This window comes from Corythoichthys intestinalis, chromosome 16 (genome assembly GCF_030265065.1).
Source record: "Corythoichthys intestinalis isolate RoL2023-P3 chromosome 16, ASM3026506v1, whole genome shotgun sequence".
NCBI lineage: Eukaryota > Metazoa > Chordata > Actinopteri > Syngnathiformes > Syngnathidae > Corythoichthys > Corythoichthys intestinalis.
Window position 1 is genome coordinate 52,584,860 of NC_080410.1, and position 25,191 is coordinate 52,610,050.

Consider the following 25,191-nt stretch of genomic DNA (forward strand, 5'->3'; position numbering starts at 1 on the left):
TGTTGATGTCTTTTCCCAAAAAGCCCTACTTTTGTCTCATCTGACCAGAGAACATTCCTCCAAAATTTTTTGGGCTTTCTCAGGTAAGTTTTGGCAAACTCCAGCCTGGCTTTTTTTATGTCTCTGGGTCAGAAGCGGGGTTTTCCTGGATAGAGTCCATTTCCATTCAGACACCGATGGATAGTACGTGTTGACGCTGTTGTACCCTCGGACTGCGGGACGGCTTGAAATTTTTCGGACGTTAGTCGAGGCTCTTAATCCACCATCCGGACAATCTTTCGTTGAAATCTCTCATCAATTTTTCCTTTCTGTCCACATCTAGGGAGGTTAGCCCCCTGTGCCATGGGCTTCACACTTATTGATGACACTGCGAAATGGTAGACACAGGAATATTCAGGTCTTTGGATATGGACCTGTGGCATTGAGATTGCCCGTGCTTCCTCACAGTTTTGCTTCTCAAGTCCTTAGACAGTTCTTTGGTCTTCTTTCTTTCCTCCATGCTCAACGTGGTACACACAAGGGCACCGGACAGAGGTTGAGTCAACTTTAATCCATTTTAACTGGCTGCAAGTGTGATGTAGTTATTGCCACCACCTGTAAGGTGCCACAGGTAAGTAACGGACACAAATTAGAGACGCATCACATGATTTTTGAAAGGGTGCCCATACTTTTGTCTGGCCCATTTTTGGAGTTTGGTGTAAAATGATAATGATTTCCATTTTTTCCCCCATTCTCTTTTGTGTTTTTTCATTGCAAGCAAAATAAATGAAGATATTACCACCAAAGCATTTGTAATTACAATCATTTTCTGGGAGAAATTGAGCATTATCTGACAGAATTGCAGGGGTGCCAATACTTATGGCCAGCAGTGTAGGCACACACACGTGGAATTCCATTTTTTTTTTAGGTGCAGTGGTCAAGTGGTCATGCATGTCAACAACACGGACTCGATGCCTGTGCGACTACAAATGACTCCCAATTGAAGAGCTGATTTTTCTCGACCTCCGCACCGTTATCGAGAGGAGCAAAACGTCAACGTCACGAGCAAAAGATCACGGACGGGAGATTGATTGCGCCCTTGAATGATTTGGGATTTAGCAGCAACATCAGCAGCAGCGCTTCTAGGATGTAATAACGCGTATGCTTTGCATGATGAAGAGGACTATAAATAAAGTGGCTGTCACGGTCGAGCATGCTGTGACTAATGTGCTGTGAAAAGGCTTCAAACATTGCCGCGATGCGACCGATTCTGCCGCCAGCTGAGTCTCCACGTAACCGGTGACACTAAACACTGACACTCATTGTGTCCTGCCAATATACACAGTAATGTTACTTGGCTTGATTTCACGAACACTGTGAAATTTATTTATTTATTTATTTTGATGGCCACACTTTGTTGCTAAAAATAGCCACAGCTTGATGATGTCCTGAAGCAAAACTAAACTGAATGCAAATGAAACAATGTTAAAAAGTCTGAAGGAACAGACGAATTGTGGGAAAAGATCAAAATATGTCATTCAATCCATTCCAGCTCTAACTCTGGATTCTAGTTTTGACTCCAGAACTTGATGACGCCAGTCATTTGAGGAAGGGTTGTTCAAATTCTTGAAAATGCTTAGGAAAGGTGCCTAAGCACCATATATTTGTGTCTTGTGGTGATTTATCTGGTTCTCTTTTATGAGATATCATGTGGCCATCCCGCATCATCGATTGAAGATGTATCCAAACAATAGAGGTGAGTACAGTGTTTGTTGTGTGTGTGTTTTTTTTTAGGGCTGTCAAAATTATCGCGTTAACGGGCGGTAATTAATTTTTTTAAATTAATCACGTTAAAATATTTGATGCAATTAACGCACATGCCCCGCTCAAACAGATTAAAATGACAGTACAGTGTAATGTCCGCTTGTTACTTGTTTTTTGGTGTTTGGCGCCCTCTGCTGGCGCTTGGGTCCAAATGATTTTATGGGTTTAACCACAATGAGTGAGCATGGTGTAATTATTGACATCAACAATGGCGAGCTACCAGTTTATTTTTTGATTGAAAATGTTACAAATTTTAATAAAACGAAAACATTAAGAGGGGTTTAATATAAAATTTCTATAACTTGTACTAACATTCATCTTTTAAGAGCTACAAGTCTTTCTATCCATGGATCGCTTTAAGAGAATGTTAATGTTAATGCCATCTTGTTGATTTATTGTTATAAACAAATACAGTACTTATGTACCGTATATCAAATGTATATATCCGTCTTGTGTCTTATTTTTCCATTCCAACAATAATTTACAGAAAAATATGGCATATTTTATAGATGGTTTGAGTTGCGATTAATTACGATTAATGAATTTTTAAGCTGTAATTAACTCGATTAAAAATTTTTAATTGTTTGACAGCCCTACTTTTTTTTATAACTGTAGGGATGCTTTGCTTTGGGGATGGCGCGACTCAGTGTAGTGGTTCACCAACCCAGAGGCTGTGGGTTCGATTCTCCCCCTTGATGAACTCATCTAAGTATCCTTGAGGAAGATACTAAACGCCACCTTGCTCCTGGTGCTGCGTCACCAGTAGGTAGCTAAGGATACAGCGTAAAAGCGCTTTGAGGGCCTTAAAGGTGGAAAGGCGCAATCCAAGTGTAACACCAAACCATAAACATAGACTTCATAATGTATTGTCATGACACATTCCCTATTCACTGCGTCAAGCCTTCCAGAAGGGGGGCGTCCAACACTCCGCTTCATTTATTAGCAGTCGGTCACGTGCGGCGATCTAACGCAGGATTTAGGTTGAAAAAGTATCAAATCTGTACTGAATACAAACAGTCAGGGTTTTCTCAGGAGTGATTTGTTCCAGGATTAAAGGTCATTTATTATATTTTTCGTACCATGCATGCATTTTGAAACGTGAAAAAAGAATCAATGGGAGAAATTAGCCACTACAGCATTGGCATTATACTTTGCAATATTTTCGTGAAATAAATGCTACCTGCACAGTTTTTTGCTTTTAACCAACAATCGAGACTCTTTTACGTCCATATCTATAAAGAATTCAGGGATTTAAGCATTTATTCACAAGAATTTTCAACAGAAAAAGCTCCTTGTTTATATATGGCGGCCGCTAATTTCCTTACTGACTAGCCTCATAGTTTGCAATATTTACGTAAAATAAATGCTACCCGCACGCTTTTTTTTTTTAACCAAGAATCGAGACTTTTTTTACATCCATATCTATAAAGAATTCAGGAATTTAAGCATTTATTCACAAATCGGGTCCGTCATAACCCGGGGACTACCTGTATAATTTTTTCTGTCCACTTTGACCAATTTACAATTTGTTATTAACATACAATCCCTTCCAGTCAAAACGAATTGGAAATCTGGCGCCGTCAATGGCAGCCAATGAGTTAACAAGGAAGTGACACACTTCTTATTTCTCCAGAAATGGCATTTTCCCATTTACTATTGAAATTGACAATACAAGAGATTTAAAGACAGTACATAATAACTATTGTTAAGACGATATACAGTGTATCAGCATTTCGCAGCAATAGCGCAAATAGCTCCAACTGGCCTAACCCTTTTACAATCATCTGTTTTACAAACAGCATGAAAAATGCTCAGCATCTTCTTCAAGGGCCTGAGGGAGGATTGAGAGTTGAACCAGCAGAAAACGTCCCCCATCTTAAGACTTCATCACTGATGTCTGGCAGTTTATTTATGTGCATATGCATGAAACGACCTGAGACATGTGACTCACTCCCCGTGCTTGTGCTTGTGCTTGTGTGAATGCTTCCCGCTGAGCCTGCTGATTGTTTCTGCTCGTGGCTGATAAACGCAGGCTCTCCCTGCTGTCTAATCCCTAGTGCTAAACCAACATTTTCAAAAAAGTCTGACAAAATACACACACGCTCTACAGTGGTATGAAAAAGTACCTGAAGCTTTTGGAATTCCTCACATTTCTGCATAAAATGACCATCCAACGTGATCTCATCTTTGCCAAAATCACACAGATGAAAAAAAGGTGTCGGCTTCAACTAAAACATTTATAAACATTTATAGGTTTTCATATTTTAATGAGGAGAGCACGCAAACAATGACAGTAGGGGGGGGGGAATAAGTAAGTGAACCATCACATTTAATATTTTGTGCTCCCCGTTTGGCAGCAATAACTTCAACCAGACGCTTCCTGTAGCTGCAGATCAGTCCGGCACATCGATGAGGACAAATCTTCTCTACAAAACTGCTGTAGTTCAGTCAGATTCAGATTCCTGGGATGTCTGGCATGAATCGCTGTCTTTAGGTCATGCCACAGCATCTCGATGGGGTTCAAGTTTGGACTTTGACTTGGCCACTCCGGAACGTGTATTTTGTTCTTCTAAAGTTGATTTACTTCTGTGTTTTGAATCATTGTCTTGTTGCAGCATCCATCCTCTTTTTAGCTTCAACTGCCTGACAGATGGCCTCAGGTTTTCCTGCAAAACGTTTGAATTCATTCTTCCATTAATAATCGTAAGTCGTCCAGGCCCTGAGGCAGCCAAACCGCCCCAATTCATGATGCTCCCTCCACCATGCTTCACGGTGGGGATGAGGTGTTGATGTTCCATTTTTCCTCCACATGACGTTGTGTGTTACTCCCAAACACTTCAACTTTGGTTTCATCAGTCCACAAAATAATTTCTGTGGAGTGTCCAAGTGCCCTTTTGCGAACATTAAATAAGCAACAATGTTTTTTTAGACAGCAGTGCCTTCCTCCGTGGAGTCCTCCCATGAACACCATTCTTGGACATTGTTTTACATATAGTTGATGTGTTCACAGAGCTATTGAACCGTCCCAGTGATTTCTGTGAGTCTTTAGCAGGCACTCTTGGGTTCTTTTTTTTTTTTTTTACCTCTGGGTATTCTGCGCTCAACTGTTGGCGTCATCTTTGGTGGACGGCCACTCCTTGGGAGAGAAGCAAGAGTGCCGAACAAACTATTCTTACCAGGTCTGTGTTTTATAGTGAGAAGGGAGGCTTTAAATCACTTATCAGTGCTCGGGCTCACAACTGACTTAAATTGTTTGGTAAAAATTGGTTGAAATTGCTCTTTTTTTCCCCTCTTTATTCCCCCCTACTGACATTTTTTCCTTGCTCTCCTCGTTAAAATATGAAAACCTATAAATGTTTGGGTTGTTTTAGTTAAAGCAGACACTGTTTTCACATCTGTGTGATTTTGACAAAGATCAGATCACATTTGATGGTGATTTGATGCAGAAATGTGAGGAATTCCAAAAGGTTCAGATACTTTTTCATACCACTGTATATTCACAAGAAGTCACAGTCCAAGTTGTAGACCGCTTGAAGGCAGAAACACAAAAAAGTGTTGCTCCCCGAGGCAAGGAGGTTTGGCGCATTCAATCTTAAAATGCATTCCCTCCGTCTGACCCAAATAAAATGCGTTCATACCGTAGAATTAAAGCGCAGGTGGCAAATGTTGCACGAGATGATCTGTTTCTTCTTGAGGGGCTGAGGGACGCCAAAGGTGTGATTGATCACCGCCTTCTGAACAGGGTCCATCTGAAAAAGACATATCAGTCAAGCACCCGTGCGAGGCAGGCCAATTTTGGACTAACAAACAGGTACTTCAGCTGAAAGTCTCAAGAAATACAAGTCTTTCCAGAGGAGCTCAGATTCCCTTACGTAAAGGTACGGACGGGGTTCGGACCCGTGATCTTCGGTTTACGAGACCGACGCCTTACCGCTTGGCCACCGCACCTGCGTGCAAGTAGCTTGATTTGCTCGACTGATTGACAATCAATCAAAGTGTCCAAAATTTAAAGGTACCTGACGGTTTTTTACAAAAAAACGACGTCTTACCAGTTGTCCACCGCTCCCATATGTAATAGGTAAGACCGATGTGGCTCAAAATTTTAAGATATACCCTTACACAAAGGTACGAGAGCTTCACCCTCTGCTTAGGAGAGCGGCACCTTACTGCTTGGCCACTGCACATTTCGATACTTAGATTTACTCAGCTCCTGCATAAAATTGCCTATGAAACACTCAACTTTCCAATGCACAGATGCGGACGGGGTTCGGGCCCGTGATCCTCATTGCCACGGCGCCCGCTTTGCTCAGGTTCTGCATTAAATCATGATACGGATTGAGAATCAATAAAAGAGTCAAAACTCTTCAAGATGTAGAACAGGTGCAGACACGTGATCCACAGTTTTCGAGAGTGACACCATCCCACTTGGCCACCGCACCTCAGAGAAAGTGAGATTTGCTCAGGTCTCACATGAAGATAATTGCGATTTGGTCAAATTCCGGATGACGCATGTTCCAGTTTGCTTCATAAAATCCACTTCCTTCTTCTGTTTCCTTAACCTTAAAGGAAACCTTGGACTTAAAGACGCGTAGGCTGTAATAAGCCACAATCGTTCTCTTTTACTAAAATATGTTATTAGAAACACATAAAATATTAACACTGAATTAAAAATCTATAATATTTAGTACATGTTTTGATCTACGGAGGGTGCCATGTTTTAAGCGCGCAATGGACGCTCGGGGTGATGACGTAGTTTGTCACTCACTAGACAAACACTACCGGTGTTCTGCAATTCCTTCCTACACGGAGAGACGTCCAACACTTGCGCACATCGGGTAAAAGCGGCGAATACTTATTATTTGTGTTTTTATGGAGTCTTTAATTATTACCTTTTCATTGCCTCAAAATACTTTTTGCATGTTTTTCCCGCTCATACTTTTAAGCATTATATTTTCTTGTGGTAGTTTTAAAGCAGATTGTTGATCTGTTGACCACATTAGTCACGTAGCGTATTTAATTTGATATTACTATGTTGAAGTATTTTCTTAAGGCATCTTTAGCATTTTCTGTCTGTATGCATCTAAACAAAACAAGCTGAAAGCGCATGGTAGTACTTTGGGTGTTAAGTTTGCCTCTTGGAGGACGTTTCGTGGGTGGTTAGGGACATTTCGGCTGAACACAGGTTTTGTCCTACTCTCCTCTCCTCTCATTCCGTCTTTCCTGTTCATTTTGCTTTCGCTGCTCATTTTGTGAAATATCAACAGTGCGTCATGCTCATGAATGTTACTCTCGGGTTCAAATTAAAAGGGTTGTTTATGTTGCTAAAGTCATACTCTGGATGCCCTGCAGCATAGCCAAGTGACGTCACCGCCCTGAGACGTCAACACCAGTGACAACAACTAATTTAAAAAATTGTATAAATAAATCAAGAGGGGTTTCAATATCAAATTATTTTAACTCATATTAAGGTTTATCTTTTTAAGAACTATAAGCCTTTCTATCCGTGGATCCCTTCAAGCACTTTTTTTGGTCCAAATCAAAAGATATGAAGAAACGAGAACTGAAAAAAATGAAGTGGTCTCGACGTTTCTTCACGATTGTCACCTTAAGTGACAATAACTTTGTTCTTTAACGTCAAAAAGCTCACGCTTTGTTAAAGGAATGTTCCTATTGTGTGTCCGCAGACATCCTGAGTCCACTGCCTTCTAAATGCCTCTTTTGTCTTCTCTGTCCCACCGCAGACATACCGTAGCTCGGCCGCGCTCGGGAGGGCGTTTAGCCGAAGAGACGGGTGCATTTATCACCCCCCCCCCCCCCCCCCCCCTTTCCCTTTCGTCCTGGACAACACGTTCTTCGTCACGGTAGAGAAAAGCAACTGAACAGAGCGTGTGATTGATGCCGCAGCTGCCCCACCTATTGTAGACTGGTCATCTCCTACGCGGGCCGAGGCGACACACGATTTGCACTCATTTTCTTTTAGCTGGGCCGACACATCACTTGAGAACATACCTAAAAAACATGTTGGTAACCAGAGCAGCAAAAGAAATATCTAAGGACGATGAAATCCAAATCCACTCATTCACTTCCATCACCCTATAGTATTCACAGAGTCAGAGGCGTCGCGCCCCATTAGGCAAACCAGGCAGTTGCCTAGGGCCCCCAGCCAGCAGGGGCCCCCAGAGAGCTAATAGATTTAGCACACGCAGCTTTACTGCACTGTCGCAGCGACAAGTGTGGGGGTTGTTTCAATACCATGGAATCATTTGGCAGATTCTCGAACGATTCTGATATCAATCCCAATCAGCACTAACCATGTCATGAAGATTATACGTGTTTTAAGAAAGTCCGATCAGCTATTAATACCATATGATTGTTTGAAGAGTGACTCGCAAGTACTCTCTGGAAAGTCCTTTCCGAGCTGTTTTATGTTGAATTTCACAGGCCACCTCATTATTCATGTGACTATTTAAACAAATGGTGATTTTTCCCAAAAAGTCTATTAATGGGTCTATCGTATTCCTTGTCGAATACTCTGTAAGAAAAATATAACATATATGCATCTAAAATAATGCTAAACAATTTTATGAACAAATTTAATACTCATTTCGGTCGGTAGTCCACCAATCAGTGGTTTTTACGGAATAATTTGAATTTGGTGGGTCGTAGGGCCAATCTGACTACTGATTTCACACAAAGGTATATACCTCCGCATCCGATGGTGGTATTTTTGTGTTGCGACTCTATCTTCTATTGCTGCAAGTCCAACTGTCCCCCTTACTTGCACACGCTCAAAGGGCCCCATGTTGCTTGTTGCCTGGGGCCCCCGGGGGCCGTTGCTACGCTTCTGCACAGAGTATATATTGTGGTAGTTAGTAAAAGAAGACAATTTACGACACCTTACCAGTTACCACTAATTCAGCGCGCCAGATGTTTGGACTTCCACGTTGCTTCCCTTGTATTTAAAGCAAGACCTGTGCCGCGGTTTATTATTTTTTTCCCTTCAGCCGACGCGTGGGATTCTCCGTAACACCACGTGGGTGACGGCAGGGCCATAGCTGAAAGCCTTGAAAGGTTAGGGTACCGACAAAACAGTGGAGCGGGACACTTTTCACTTTCTGTGCCTCACACACACCGTGTGGTCTGTCTGGCTTTTGTGACTGCGCGAGAGTGTAAAGTGGTTTATGTTTCATTTAGCTGCAGATGGATGCTCGGCGAACGCACACACAAACATATACGCACCTCCTGGACCTTACGCCAACTTTAAAAGTGAATTATTGATAGCTAGAGCACTCAGAGTGCGGAGACCTCCCCCAAGGCTTTGTCACCTGCGATATCATTCCGTCTGCATCCACGATCTTTGAGCTTACTCGCTAAAATAAGATCAAACCCCGAAAAATGGAACATTTCGGACGTTTTTAAAGATGGGCCCCGATCTGATGGCGTGATCAGAAATCGGCCCCGAACGCGTCATTTTCAGAGGAATCGAAATCAGGTGAAAAAGATGGGTTTTAAAAAATGTTTGAGGGGCATTCAAAAAGTAATGCACTCAAGTGCATTTGGATTTTACCAATATTGTTTAATATTTGGCACAAACGTGATAGGACACACCTTTTTGCGATTGTTATATGTGTTTTCTTCTTTTCAGGTTTTTAAAGCTTAAACTAGCTTCCAAAATGGCTGCCCCTCTAGAAGCTTGTCAAAAAGTTCAAGGCCCAAAAGTCAGCTGGCAAAATTATGACCACCGTTTTTTGGGATTCTCAAGGTGTAATCCTTGTGCATTTTTTGGCGAAGAGGGGAAACCTGTTAGGTTTTGTGTTTGTTTTCTCCTAGTGTGACTTGTCCCTGTGATTACCCATTGATTTCACCTGTTGTACCTGCTCCTAGTATATCCTCCTGTGCTCACCTGCTCCCCTTGTCTGTGTGTGTATATAAGCTCCTGGTTTCTTTTCACTCCTTGTTGTGTCATTGTCTGCGTCAAAGTCAAGACCCTGTCCAAGCCCTCATGTACTAAACCCTCTGATAAAGGAAGTTTTGTTTGAACCTTGCCTTTTTGATCCCCAGTACTTTTGGTTGTACTTCGTGTTTTTATTAGTTATTATTAAAACGTTTTTTGAGATCACCACCACCTGCCTGGCTGCTTTTTGTTTCCCTGCATTTGAGTCCACACCACCTGCCTGCCCGCAAATTCCTGACAAAACCATCAACCCTGAGGTATACATTGACACTGGAAGCTCTAAGCAAGAATTCGACGTGTGCAGCCCAACTTGGACATGGCAAATGTATTCCTCCAGCATGACAATGCACGTCCTCACACAAGCATTAGGACCATGGTGGTCATCATTTCGTTTGGATGGACTGTCATACCACATCCACCATATTCTCCTGATTTGGCACCGTCAGACTACCACCTCTTTGATCCAATGAAAGAAAGACTCTGGGGCAACCGATATGGCAATGACAATGAAGTGGAAACTGCTGTCAAGAATTGGCTTAGAGATCAACCGGCGGAGTTCTACAACACTGGTATACATGCCCTTGTTCATAGGTGGACTGTAGCTCTTGAGAGAGGTGGAGACTGTGTGGAGAAGTAAAAATGGAATCCTCACACTTTTACCTTTCTTTTGATGTATAGTACATGTTGCTATTATTCAGTCTGACGAGCACAGTTATTGTTTTTTTCAATTTTATTTTATATTTTTAAGCTGGGCCTGTTCGGCCGCTACGACACAGAGAACACAAATCTGTGTCTTTATAGGTTTTAATTTGCCACATGGGAGTTTGGTTCTGCTTGTTTTTTCAGCGAAAGCAGCTCGGACAGAAAAGGGTTTGAGGCGGAGACAGAGAAAGGAGGAGAACATCGATAAATATATGCTACCAAAAAAATAGGAGAGTTGCTGTCTCTGTTTCTACTATTACCGAGGGGAGACCATACAGATACCTAGTAACCGAGGCAAAGGAAGAGAGAAATGTGTGGTAAAAAAAAATGAAATGACTCTTAATAGAATGGAAAGCAAACGGCCATTGGCCTGACTTCACTCGCCGTATTGAAGTTGGGGAAGAGGCTGAGCGGCGAGGAACCGTTGAGTCTGAACGGCAGCAGGTGCTTGAGGTCCAGCTGAGGCTGCAGCGGCCGGCCCGTCACCGGTAGCGGGGTCACCAGTGGCCCGCTCTGCCCCGACGTACCTGAACAACACAGACCAGACCGTGTTAGCAGATGCCTACAAATAGCAACATGAAATATTCGAAGCCAAAAAAAAAAGACATCAAATACAATTGAACCTGAGCGGCCTACATTCCATTGACTGCGATAGACGTCCAATCCATTCTGACAGTAAACACGGATTGGACGTCCATCGCCGTGAATGAGTCATTTTACGAATCTCTCCATTTTACATTTTAAAAAGGAAAAAAATAGTATACGTTCTCTGATAACATCACAGTAATATTAATGTCATGATGTACTTTCTTGGACCACGCAAAATGATGCGGCGGGCCTTGAGTTGCACACCTGCGCGTAACAACAATAAAAAGCTTTTTGTCCTTCGTTTGAGCATTCAGTTTGTTTTTAAAGCAATTCTACTCCATCTACCAGCCTCAATGGGCGAGCTAAAAGGAAATATCTTCATTTTTTGCAGCTGCACTTCCAGCTGATGTACACAGTAGCTCAGGTGCCCTTCATGTACGTACACAAAAAGGCATCATTTCATTACCGACGCAAAGCAGCGAAAAGGTGGGTGCACGGCGGGGGGAGGGGCTATCGGATTTCAAATAGCGTCGGGATGAAGAGATTTCTAATTTTCCGCTCGGTCGCGTTTCAGCGCGCTCTGGCAGCGCGCGGGCATTTACACGAGCGGCAGGATCAATCATCGGTGTCAGCCCCGGGTCAGCGGAAAGGGGCTCGGCATCGCGAGGCGATAACTTACGGCGCAGACAAAAAAGCAATCAGTGACCGCAAAATAAGATGGGACAAATTGCACTCTTACAGGAAGACACAATCTGTTTTTTTGTTTGTTTTGTTTTTAAAACCTTTGCATACAGACAATGCTTCAAAGAGATCCCCATTCACACTATATGAAAAAAAATGTGATGAGAATGTTCCTAAACCTGTAGACATCAAAAGCCTCAAAACCCTAACTTTGTAGTCATGTTACATTTAGGGTTGCTCCAAGACAAGTGTCAACTCGATAGCTCGATGAGAAATGAATCAGACCCCAACCATGGATTGCTTTGCTTCGAAGGCTTTATGAACAAGAGCTCTCGGGTACAGATGCGGAGCCACGCACAAAGCGTCCTCTCCGCATGTGGACAACAGAGAAATGCAGGGCATGCCTCTATTTAGAGGTTGACATCATAGAAACAAAACTGCAACTTACAATAGCATATCCTGGTAAAAATATCTCAAGTTACAGAAAAACATCCTCTATTAGGGGAAAAACACCTCAAGTTATGACCTTGAACGCCGGTTCAGTCTGATAAGCCACAGTCGCCCATTGTATTCATTCTGGGCATATTGGAAAACACAGGAACATAACAGTCCATATTTGGGCATATTGTGATACAGTCCACAACAGTCAAGGCTATGGGAAGGCACACTCAAACAGGTTAATATAACAATGATGCTCTATGCTACAATGTTCTCATGCAAGCAACACAAAAGCATACAAAATATGATGTATAATGCTTGTGTTTTAAGCATGAATAAAATTCTCTCACAGTTGCCAACTGTCCCTTGAAAAACCGGAATCGACCGGTATTCAGGAACTAAAGTACGCGCGCTGGCGTAGTTCCAACGACTCGGGCCGGCGGAACCCCGACAACCCGGCCAAAAGGCCAAACTCTGCGCGTTCACCTTTGTCTTAACCCCTTGTACTGACTCCATTTTGAAAACTGGAAGAAGGCTCCGAAACACAAGCCGACAATTTATTCAGGTCGACAGCGATCAAACGGCAAGGCAAAACAGCAACAGACCCAGGCGAGGAGGCAGACTCATTCTAGGGTCACCGTATCACAAGTCAACAAAAGGTTCCCGTTAAAAATGACAACGATTAGTTAAACATTCAGTCTTTTTGAAGGCTGTCGCGGGGCGGGCCGTGGGCAGGTAGAGGGGTGTGTTTGGGTCCTCTTCTGTTGCAGATTTGGGCGGTCAAGTTTATGTCACCGTTGCTGGGTCATGGTTAATGAGGCAACTGAGGTGGGAGGTTCGGCGCGCCTCGCCGTCTGAGAGGCGCTGAGCTATTAAGCTTGGAGTTGCTTTTGTTATCGGGTGTTGTGGTAGTACAGGACGTCCCGCCATTTGTTCTGGACTTTCCTAAAAAGCTGATTGAGGGATTTGTGTTTCAGACGTGGGCTTGTAGATGTCTTGCCTGTCATCTGGTACTCAGCGTCAATCTTGCTCAGTAAGGCTTCCGTGGTCAGAAGGCGTCCTTATCTGCACGTTGTCTTGGCGCTGCAAGTTCTAATCATTCCAAATGCAACTGTTCATAATATCAAATATATTCTGCTTGTTTTTTTTTTTCTTAAACCGTGATATAAATGCTATTTATTTTATATTGGGTGTGTTAGAGGAATACTAACAGTCAAACAGTAAATACGAGAAGAGATACTGTTTCTTCATTGAACTTATTTGAGCTTTCAAGGGACGCACTTTGTCTCTTATTATCATCAAACTTGAAAATAATGTCTTATCTGTGGAAGGAACGAATACTGGTTTGGTGCTTTACCGGAATATGCCGGGAAACGCCGCTACTACTTTTTGACTGATGAGCTGACGGAACAATGACAACACCAAATCCCACTCATCTCATTGGTCGAGCTACTGTCGCTAACGGAAGACAACGGAAGAGTGCGGGAGATAAGAGGTTTGAGTGAAGCCAGAGTAAAAAGCATGTTGAAAATGATGATGATCATTTGTTTTCTTGTTCTTCTCTGTGAACTCTATTTTCACTAATTGTATTACCGTATTGGCCCGAATATAAGATGGCCCTGATTATAAGATGACCCCCTCTTTCTCAAGACTCATGTTTGAAAAAAGACTTCTTGAACACCAAATTATTTTTTATACAGAAAATAATTAATGTACATCCGAAACAAATGATTATAACAATATATCTGAGAGAAAAAACATGTTATTTTAAATATGTAAACTAAAGTGCGATCACATTCGTAAATGAATGGCTTCTGGTTTTTGAAATGTAAATAAACCAATCTATTGTGATAAAACAACAAAATTGCTTAACCATCAAAGTGAAGTCTAACTGTAACTGTAGTCTTGAAACAAATCTGAATAAGGAAAAACAGTGCAATAAAATAATGCAAACTGGTTAAAATTGAGAATAGCTGAGATCTGTCCTGACAGAACATTACTCCTCAAGTTCAGCATTCGCTTATTTCATATCTGGCCCCATCTAGTGTCGTGAATGGGTATAATGTCTAGACCACGAATATAAGACGACCCCCACTTTTTCAGTCTTATTTCAATGCAAAAAACACCGTCTTATATTCGGGCCAATACGGTATATTTGTTAGCAATGTCCCCGATCCGATCACATGTGATATGTACCTAATTCAGTTTTGAGTAAAATTATTATAACAATTTTTTTTTTTTTTTTTAATTAAAGAGTGACTGCGTTTTCGCCGGCCAGCTCTACCCTTATTTTTTTCAGGGAGTTGGCGAGCCTAGTTATATTTCACATAATCACGAAAAATGGATGTATTGACAAACTCATTGAAATTGACAGCAGCTGGATGAAAAGAGCCACACGCAGCTCCGGAGCCGCAGGTTACGGGCCCTTATCATCGTCAGTGGCACTGAAGGAGTTCAAAGTAAGTCTACTTTGCGTTGACGGTATGAAAAACTCTTTAGCATTTTGAAGAGAAAACTAAACCCATCTATTCACTTCAAGAATCAATGGCAGCCAGTGAGTAGACAATAGACAGCAGGCTAGTGAAATCTTCAGTACGTGCTACAAATTGTATATGTACTTATCTGAATGTGCAGCAAAAATACTCAGCATGAATACGGATATAAAAATATGTCATCCGCGAGAGCCACTGCTGGATGTTTGTTTTTTTCTGAGCCCTTTTGTGGACTTGCAGGGGAGACAGTTATCAGCCGATAAAGCTCAGCGACTCCCCGGGCACCTTATTAAATCAGTACCTGACCTGACACGCGCGCATGTGCGTACGAGCGTGCCAGACACTCGCCCAAAGGAAAGTTGCACTCATCGTGGCTTATTGCGGCCGGCGGCCGTGGACAACCTCTTTCTATCATGACGCGACATCGTCCGTTGGTTTCACGCCGTCTTTGTGTTTATCCAAAGTCTGCCCGAGTCCGGGCCTCAAAGCCAAATGTCCGATTTCTTCTTCTTCTCCTTGGCCACCGACGGCTTGAGTCACCGCATTTGGTTACGCAACAGCCAGAGAGCGTCACGCCGCATCTGTTGGATGCGTGTGCGTGCGCGTGGGTGCAAATTTTCATTTTAATAAATGCGCGTGGGACACGTCTGCAACGATACCGTACACACGATTAACTCGTTGGCTGTCATTAAGGAAACTAAATGTGCTCTAAAAATGAACTCTTTCCTTTGACTTGGTCCACTTGTCACTGCTTTAATGTTATTTCATCATCGAACATATTGGCTGCCGTTGAAGGCGATCATCATGTGGTCGCTGCCCACATTTCCAGAGCGGTCAGGGCAGATTGGACTTCTAATACGGTCAATGGCACCCGATCGTGCAAAGCTAGCCAAACTCCTTGGAATAGTTTTGACGTCCCTCGCTGTCAACGGAGGGGAATGTTGAATGATCGCCGATTGCGGAAAGAGTCGGATTGATATTATGAGGGAAATGACATGAGTAGATGAGGTTAGCAGGAGAATGTGACAATATGACAATATGAACTGTAGAGACCATGACATGAAAGAATAAAATTAATGAAAATTTCAAGAGAGCGCCCCTAGCCATTTTGTTACCTTTTTCGCAAAGTTGCAAAATTATAGAAATTAAAGGCGCAAAGCCGCATGTAGGTGAAGATTTTGGTGAGTTTACGAGCATGTTCAAGCCTTCAAATTGACCATTTACATTTTCCATGAAGAAGGAAGAAGAAGAAGAAGATTTGGACCCCGCTGCTTCAACAAAAACTTAAGGCTCCTGTGATGCAGGTTTCAGGTTAATTGACTTTTTTCCCGAGGAGGAGCCTTTCTCGTAAAAAAGGGCATGTCCTGTTCCCACTAGGGGGCGCCTGGACTAATATTTCAATGCAGTCGTGTTCAGGCTCGGATACCTCACATACATGCCAGATATGAAAAAGATTGAGCGTTGTTTCAGGGAGTCATTAGTCATTTACTGAATTGGCGTGTTGCCCAAAAATACCTGACTTTGGTACCCTGCCCAAATCAGGCCCGTGAATGAAAACTCACCATTTTGATAAATTAACATCTCATATGTCTCATGAACAGTCTCACCAATTTTGAGGAGGCTCCAACTAACTGCCTCGGCGCAATGGTCTCAAACCTGCATGCTGGTTTTCGACTAAAATTGCATGTTTTTTAACATTCAATCCAAAATACCCGATTACCTGTTAGGTTTGGAATATGGGTGCAGTGTTGTTTTTGGCAGCCCTTTTTATTTTCGTCTTAGTCTTTTGGATGACAATACTTGTTAGTCAGTCATATTTTAGTCATCTCAAAATGTGTTTGTCTTCATCTAGTTTTTTTGGGACGAAAATTCAAGACTAATTTCGTGTAGTTTTAGCTGATGTTCAATAAAAATGTTTTTGTCTGTATAATGGAAAAAAAAAGACCCATCAGGACGCCACGAACTGTATGTAAAAAAAGTTGAGTTTAAGAGGACGCTTGCCATTAACAATAGCCTGATGCTAACATGAACGTAAATGCTATGCTAATGCTAGGAGTTACAACTAATGTGATGATCGCTCAGCACAGTTTAAGAGGACACTCGCCGTTAACAAAAGCCTGATGATGACAAGAACATGAATGCTATGCTAACGCTAAGAGTTACATTTAGTGCGTGATGATGACTCAGCACAGACCTTAAAAGGCTAAAGCAACATTGCATATTCTCTCTTCTTGCCAAGAAAAGAAGACTAATCTTAGCAGGAGTAACTTGACACAGGCAATGGGAAGACTGGAGAGGACACTAGCGGGTGAATTGGGGGAGGGCACAGCACGTCACATGAGTGACACAACCAGACACACATTGTGAACGTGTGACCAAAACTATGGCGCATATTCGGCTCGTTCACGTCTCGTCAGACGAAAACAGTTATTCGTGTCGTTATGTTTTAGTCTCCCAAGACATGTTTTTAGCTCGTTATCGTGTCGTCATCGTCAAGAAAAAATTGTTTGTCGACAGAATATTTTCGTTATAGTTATCGTTGACGAAAACAACACTGTATGGGTTGAAGAAACTTTTTGAAGCAGCTTTGCACAATGTTTCGACTCCCCAAATTTCATCGCTCTAGGTATAAAAAATGTAAATGGAGAGGCCTTTTTTAAAAATTCAGATGGGCACCACTGTGCCATTTTGTGGCTTTTGGTGTTTTTTTTTTTTTTTTGGCAATGTTGCAAATTGATCAAAATTTACAGGAAGGCGCATGTATGTGCAAATTTCGGTGGGTTTCAGAGCATGTTCAGACCTCCAAATTGGCCATTTTTCATTTGCCATGAAAAAAGAATAATAATCCTTTGCAAAACAATAAGACCTCGCGCCTGTCGTTGCTCGGACCCTAACAATGAAGATTTTACATGATGTAAGAAAATGAGAATAATCCTAACACACACATAACACGGTGACAAAAATACTTTAAATGACGTTATTCACAACAAAGGGAAAATCAAAAGATGATGATGACATCATGAGAAGATTACAATACCTCATGAGAAAAACTGAAAATGTGAACATGAACCCTTGCTACTATACCATCTGAGAACATGAAGCCATGTACACACGGCCGGATCTAAAAGCTGCTTGAAAACAAAGAATGATGATGGTTTCTTTCTTTGCGCTGCGAGCAAGTCGTGGAAACAGGACGGCTACGTTGAATTTGAGAGCCACGAAGCGAGCGCCGGCCCGGGTCACCCTGGGAGCCATTTTAGATGGACGACATTAGCCCCGCCGTCACTTTTAATTAAAGACAGACGCTTTCCGCCCCCGTCCGTAATAACCGGCGGACGTCGAGCTTGGATGTGAGCGGCGTGCCGATAACGAGGTAGGAAGCTCACGCTGATAACTGACACTGTGAAAGCAACATCTGCAGGTGCGGGCTCATCGTGCACGCAGTTACAGTCTGCTTAGGCTCTCTCAAAAGCGTTTACAAGCGTATGTATGCTCGGTACATGCTGCGCTGCGGGAATTGGGACTCCAGCACCGGATGCAAAATCCAATCTCAGAGAGCATCACTTTCAGCCGGAGAGATTCATCTCCTCTCACAAAATTCTCACCTGTTTCATTATTCAACCGTACACGAGTCATGATCTCATGATGAAATGCTCTCATGTTCTCATGGTTGATGGTAGCTTTACTTTTGAAAGCTACCATCTAAAATATTCAGGTTTTTCAATTGCACTTTCCGAAGCTGCCCGACCGCCAATACGACCGGAATTCTCGCACGATGCAGGCTCCCTCTTGATCGTTTGGCCAGTTTTGTTTTGTTAAGTGACATTTCAAACACTAGTTTTCCTACAGTTTTTGTCCAAATCTCATCATTAGAATAATTCAGAATGCAAAGTTGTATACAGTTTTTGCTAAAAACATACGGTTTGGCCAAAATTTGCCAAAAGAAATACCCATTCATTTCTAATGGACAAAATTTGACCCCAAAATCATCAGGAAGTGACTCTGAAATGCCTCCACATCAAAGGGAAGTCACTACCAAACAAAGCTAGTTTCTAGCAGAGTTTTACTCAAGTAAGAGTAGCATTACTTAAAAATAATATTACTCAAGTGAAAGTAGTCATCCAAAAAATGTACTCAAGTACAAGTAAAAAAGTAGTGGGAAAAAGAATACTCAAGTAATGACTAACATTGTGAGTAACTGTGAGTAATTTTGTTGGATTTTTTTTTTTTTTTTTAAACAATTGTATTTTTTTTCTGAGTACAAAGTTATCTATATGGACTGTTGCTATAATGACGCTGTACAAATAACTCATTACATAACCACATTAAGCCGAAGAAATACATTCATTCACTTGTCCTCATGAGGGTCATGGGGGTGCTGGAGCCAATCCCAGCTAACTATGGGCAGTAGGTGGGGTACACCCTGAATCGGTTGGCAGCAATGTTCCCTCTAATTTTTCATGCAGACACACAAGCTCCCCGAGCACACCGAGGACCACTGTGAGCAACATCTGTTGTGTACGCTGTGGCCAGACACCAGTATCACGCCTGTTCAAAACCTTGGATCGTAGCAAGTTACATGGCTTATTAAAAGTATAAAATTACAGCAGCAATTTTTGTTTACTTTGAATGTTATTGATTTGGCCCACTTTTAATGTTATTGATTTGGCCCACTTAAAATGAAAAATACAAAAATGTCGTTGTTCAAAGGATGTCTACTATGTTATATGTGACAGTCCTGCTATAACCATAGGAATAGTCCTGCCTTGGCCTGGAAAAGGTCCAATTGTGGCATAGGTGAGTTAATAAATAAAACATAATGAACAACCGCAATGGGAGTGTATCAAACTCCCACATTAAAACTGTTCAGACAATAAGGACACTCAAGATGCCTATCCTCCTTGTCTAAGCAGCTATACAGGACAGGCTAAAAAAAGAAATAAAAATTTCACTCAGTTTCACGGCTTCTATTTGCACATATTGTACTCTGACAGCCATTCGATTGCCGAATCGCAAGCGCCATTAAGAGCATCGTGTTGGTGTAAGGAACGCACCAATAAGAGCGTCACATTGTCGTATCGAACGCTCCAATAGGAATGTCGTGCTGCGGCGCCAACAGTAGTTCTCGTGACACTACAATACGTTTCTGTTGAATTTTATGCGCTGCATCGATTTTCTTGCGCGCCGACTTTGTGCAAGCAGAGCGCGATTGCGCACGTGCGCAGCTTAGAGGGAACATTTGTTGCCAGCCAATCGTACGGCACAAGGACTCGAACAACCATTTGCGCACACGCTCATACCTAAGGACAATTTACAGTGTTCGATCAGCCTACCATGCATATTTTTGGGGATGTGGGGGAAACCGGAGTACCCGGAGAAAACCCACGCAAAACATGCAAACTCCACATAATGAAGGCCAGAGCTCGGGATTGAACACTTGATCTCAGAACTGTAAGGAGGACGTGCTAACCACTCTGCCACCGTGCCGTTCTCAAATTTATGTATTTATTTTTTTATACATAGAATTCTGATGAGGGAAAAAAAATACATAAATGAAGCATTATTCATCCAGAGTATGAGTGCCCTCTGGTGGACGAAATAATTCCTAGTTTGAATAGTGAACAGTTCCTTCATAATTACTATTTTGAACTTAAAAGGATCATATCTCCAGTTTTCCGTGGTCAATCAGTGCCAAATTGGGAGAGAGGTTAAAATTTGCGCTTTCGAGTCATGTTGAGGTCAAATGCTTTTATTTTTTTAGGGCGCTTTAAAGACACCACATGATTGAACAGGCTGGCGTGAAGATAGAACGGCAAGCTTGCGTCTAATTAGTATAATGGAGTCATGTGATTATTGTTGCGACGTCACATTGGTGAGATCGGTAGAGCTACCCCGGTAATACACCAGGCACGTCTCTACTCTTGGCATCATTAGCAAAAAAATTTTAAAATCTAATGTGTAGATGTATGTGTAGCGCAAAGTAGCGGAGTAAGAGTAGCGTTTTTACTTCGCAAATCTACTCAAGTAAAAGTAAAAAGTATATCTTGGTAAAACTACTCTTAGAAACACATTTGTCTCAAAAAGTTACTCAAGTAACTGTAACCGAGTACACTACCCACCTCTGGTTTATAGTTTCATGTAATGTCCTCATAATGTGATGTATCAAGGTTTCAATCTCAGATTTCTCCATTTTGTAGCCGTTAGCCACGCTAATGTCTCCGTCAAAGTCATCAGTGTACACATTCTCACAATGGCACATCTCGCACTTGCATGAGCGTGAATGTGCCTCTTCAACAAAGTGCGTTTATTTTGGTGCGCCGCGCACGGCAAGCTAACAGAACGGGCGTGGCCGGGGTGGATACCATTAATGGGTTTTGTCAGGCGAGCGGCGAGCACGCCATTCGCCACCGGAGTCGACCTGAACTCTCCCTTGTCGCATCTGTCGAGCTGAGACGACGGGCTTCGAGGCGCCCGCAAACAAATTGCTCCGCTTCCTCGCCGCGGGCGCTAAACTCCTGACGTTACACAGGGAAACAAACCAGAGCAAACGACACCACAATGGACGGCTAGCGATTGAGAAAGTGAAGGAATTCCTGCTTTGGAGCCAGAGGCCCGATGTCTGCATCCAGACGGATGCTTCTAATCTACTTGGAAATAGTAGAGGTTGACCGATATGGCATTTCCAAACGCCGATATCTAAAAAAGATTTCAGCCGACTGCAGATATGCAAGGCTGATTTTGTAAGCCGATATTCCTTTTTTGCTTTTTTTAACATGCAGGTTCTGAAAGGTAGATTTTTAAAAAATTGCTTCAACACCTACAGTACAAATTTACAATGATGACCTGATAATTAAAGGATTAATTTGGTCTAGCGCTACCAAACCAATGAATGCCGCTCTTCTTTTTATGATTATTCACAATCAGCAAGAACAGTACATTGTTTTCAATTAATTGAACCTACCAGGACGTCACAATGCGATGTAAACAAGTGAGAGTTTAAGAGGATGCTGGCTAATGCTAACGCGAGTAATGCTACGAGTTACATTTAGATTGAGAGGATCATTCAGTAATCACCTTAAAAGGCTACAGAAACACTGCATATTCTCTCATGCAAGAATAAAACACATCTTACAGTATTTACAAAACAGGCTTCCTGTAGCAGCCTGCATTCGCTGCTGCAGGGTCCTAGCGGGGTCCTACCGTCTATCATCAGCGGCTAAGGTTGCCCATACAGATGCACAATCAAAATCCTTATTTTTCGGCTTATTTTTGGGGGTTAATCGGCCGATGGCTGATGTTGAAAAAAAAAAACCTCCATAAATCCGTCCGATATATCGACCAGCCTCTAATTAAAAAGACGACATTTCAGTCCAGTCCAGAGGAGGAAGACAAATTCTGTCAACGCTTAGACAAGAGACACAAGCAGAAACTAAACTGTTACCTAGTCATGACACATGAAGACATTTCTAAAGAAGGCAAAACAGACGCATCATCGAGTCACGTTCATCCATTCAAATAAACTTCATTTGACAATGACTGCATTGGAAACTGAACTGAACTTGTGGTGTAAGTGGAGTAGAGTAGTGGTTCCCCAACCCAGAGGTTGTAGGTTCGATTCTTTGCCCTGATAAAATTGTCTAAGTATCCTTGAGCAAGATACTGAACTGGTGCTGCTTCACCAGTAGGTGGACGGGGATTAAAGGCAGAAAGGTGCAATACAAGTATAACTCCATTTACCAAAATAAGTCCAAACCCAATAAAAACGCAAAATATATATTTTTAAAAGCCTTTTTTATGCATCAGAATGCATTCTAAACTCTCCATTGGAATAATATGTGTATCTGCTTTGCATGCGCCATTTAAAAATAACTTCAACTATTACCATAAGCTGATTTTCAGGGGGGGGCAGGCCTCCCTTGGTGGCCGAAAAGTGTCATTGCATGTAATTGACTTTCCTATACAAAATATGACTTTAAAATTAAGATTTTTCTGGTAAAATATTGTCTATAGAAGTTGTAAAGCAATAATACAAAAAAAAAATGAATGAAATGAACAAAAAAGATATTTTTATAATGAGTCAAAATTATTTTTCGAACAGATTATGTGACTTGCACCTTAGACGGTCATTTTTATGCTTAGCCAAAACCACCCGAGGACCGAAAAGGCAAGATGGATAGGCTATACGTAATTTTTTTTAAACCTGAGCTTTCAAAAGCGACAACAACTACTGAGCAAGAACCAAGGATTGAAAATGTGGACCATGAAATGCTAGAGACCACCGTCAAAATGGTGAGTGGAGTTTCAATTTGCCCCACTAAAGACGCTAATTGTACAACACAGAGCCACCACCGGTGTCTTGCCAGTGTAGTTACCCCCGTCAAGAATTTTGTCCCTTGGCCGCGGGAGCGCGCACACACACACACTAGGTATGAGGGTTGTCGACTTAATTAATTGAAGACCCACAGTTATATATTTTGGACATTGACATTTACTAAACTGGAAAAACTCTATACAGGACTTGAATTACAGTAAGAACAGTTATGGGTCATCCTACGCGTAAAACAGTGAAATATTACCTTTTTTAACATTCAGTATGTATGTTACGGTATACGACAGAAAAAAAGGGTTTATTTGATGGAGGTGCCATGTTTTAAAGCTGCATAGATAACTACATCACCAAAACACAGAAATCAAGCAAATCAGTGCAGTGCAGTGGCTCCACCCAGACTGGGGTAACTACATTGGCACGACACCGGTGGGCGTACCATATTCAATGGATGACGATCTTGGCGAAAAGTATAGCCTAAGCAGCCTGATTTTAGAATTCCCCTCAAGAATGATGGGAAACAAAAAATGCTCATTTTCAACTTCTTATAAATATTCTTGTAGTTAATTTTATTGGCGACACTGCGCTTCGGGGTCATCAGCATATTGTGCCCCCTTGCCCCAAAAGTCAAACTCCGCCTATGACTGTTACTCAATTTACTAGCAAATATAAGCAATGGAAAAGATTCAATAAGCATTGAAGAAAATTCAAATGTTTGAAATATAAACACATCATATAACCCCAAAAATTAAAAACAATATGAATGACATTAAAATTTCAGAAAATGGATTAATATTAGCCCATTTTTGTTCAAACGATTATTCATCACTATCCAAAATAATGATATTAAAGGCGAAAACATTTACTGTCTGAATTGAGATCTGAAGCGATGTTACGCAAACATCCATTTCAACGCCATCTAAATGAAATGATAAATTCAATGTATCCCTTACAAACTGACATGACAGCCCTGATAATTGATTGGACGAGATGAAGCATCCGCTCGGCGTGCTCTTCATTAGCGACAATCTTCCGTCTCTTCTCAAGTTGCACGACGCAAAATAATTCATCGGTAAGATTGACAGGAGCGCCGATGAGGCTCATTTCCTCAGCAAATGGATTCATTTAGAGCAGCGACGTGAGGTGTAAACTATGACGATTCATTTGCGGACTGATGAGATACAGAGAACATGCTAGCTGGTCTAATTCCAAGTAGTAGTGGACAAGAAAAAAAAGTTTTTTTTCTTTTTGTTGAAAACACTGCTGTACTAAAAACACTTTTATATGGCTATAACTGGGTACAAATCTGGGATCTGGATGTGCTTTCCCCAGTAGCTCTCCCCAATGAGCTTGCCAGATTCACATTGCAATTACACCCACTGAATATCAGTGTGCCAGATGCGGCGTGGATCGTCAATCTGACAGTCCAAACAATAGGTTATGCACCGGTCCGGGTCGGACCGTGCAGACTGGACGCGCTAAAAATCTGAAATTTAACATTCGACGTGTGACATCACAACAGGAGAACAGGAGAGCACACAGGATTATGGACACATTATCTTGGCGTACGGACATTTTTTATATTAGGTGGTTTATTCAAAGTCATAATTGCGACACTTCTTGACTGCTAAACAAGTTATTCATATAACGGCCGGTGTATTCAAGTGAACTGCCATGTCTGCAAGTAATTCAACATTTGTTGCATAACAACATATGGAGGGAGAAAACATTTACTCTGTGTTGCTGTAAATGTTCAATGTTTGAATACTATTATTCAAACTGAGCCCCTCCTACTTGTGTTTGTGAATTTGTGTCACTGCCTTGATTGCACAGATGGGCGAGCTTAAGACCAGGTGCCGCTGATCATCGTCAGCAGCTTACTCAAACCACTCCTTGGCCTCACATCATTGCCAGATCAACAACTCAACTATGTGACTTTCAGCTAACAAAGAATCTTGTAATCCTGAAACTGAGCTCATTTTTTGTTTTTCCCCTAGACCCTGTATTGCTTGCCTGCCAGAACGCCTGCCCGCCCGTTCACCTGTTCTATCACCAAACTGCCCACCGGATTCTTCGGACACTCTCTGCCACTCCCTCTCATCGCCAATGAACTCTCAGTTTGCCTCGGTCTTTGCGCTCAGGTCCCCCGTTACCCCAGAACCTTATGAAATCAATATGTTGTTTACAGTCTAAAAATGGCTCATTTT

The 25,191-nt window shown here is 42.0% G+C and overlaps 1 protein-coding gene and 1 non-coding gene across 6 annotated transcripts in view; both read right to left on the minus strand.

The window, feature by feature from the left end:
- The window catches only part of znf385c (zinc finger protein 385C), a 153,361-nt gene that overhangs the window by 23,371 nt on the left and 104,799 nt on the right, over positions 1 to 25,191 (minus strand). For all 5 annotated transcript variants that reach the window (XM_057860702.1, XM_057860704.1, XM_057860703.1 and 2 more), the window contains 2 exons: positions 10,844 to 10,986; positions 5,442 to 5,552 (listed from right to left, as the gene is read on the minus strand). In XM_057860702.1, the coding sequence (XP_057716685.1) occupies positions 5,442 to 5,552; positions 10,844 to 10,986 (254 nt within the window). The remainder of the gene's footprint in view (positions 1 to 5,441; positions 5,553 to 10,843; positions 10,987 to 25,191) is intronic.
- Positions 5,680 to 5,751, minus strand: trnat-cgu (transfer RNA threonine (anticodon CGU)). The gene has a single exon. It is a non-coding gene; the product is annotated as a tRNA-Thr (tRNA).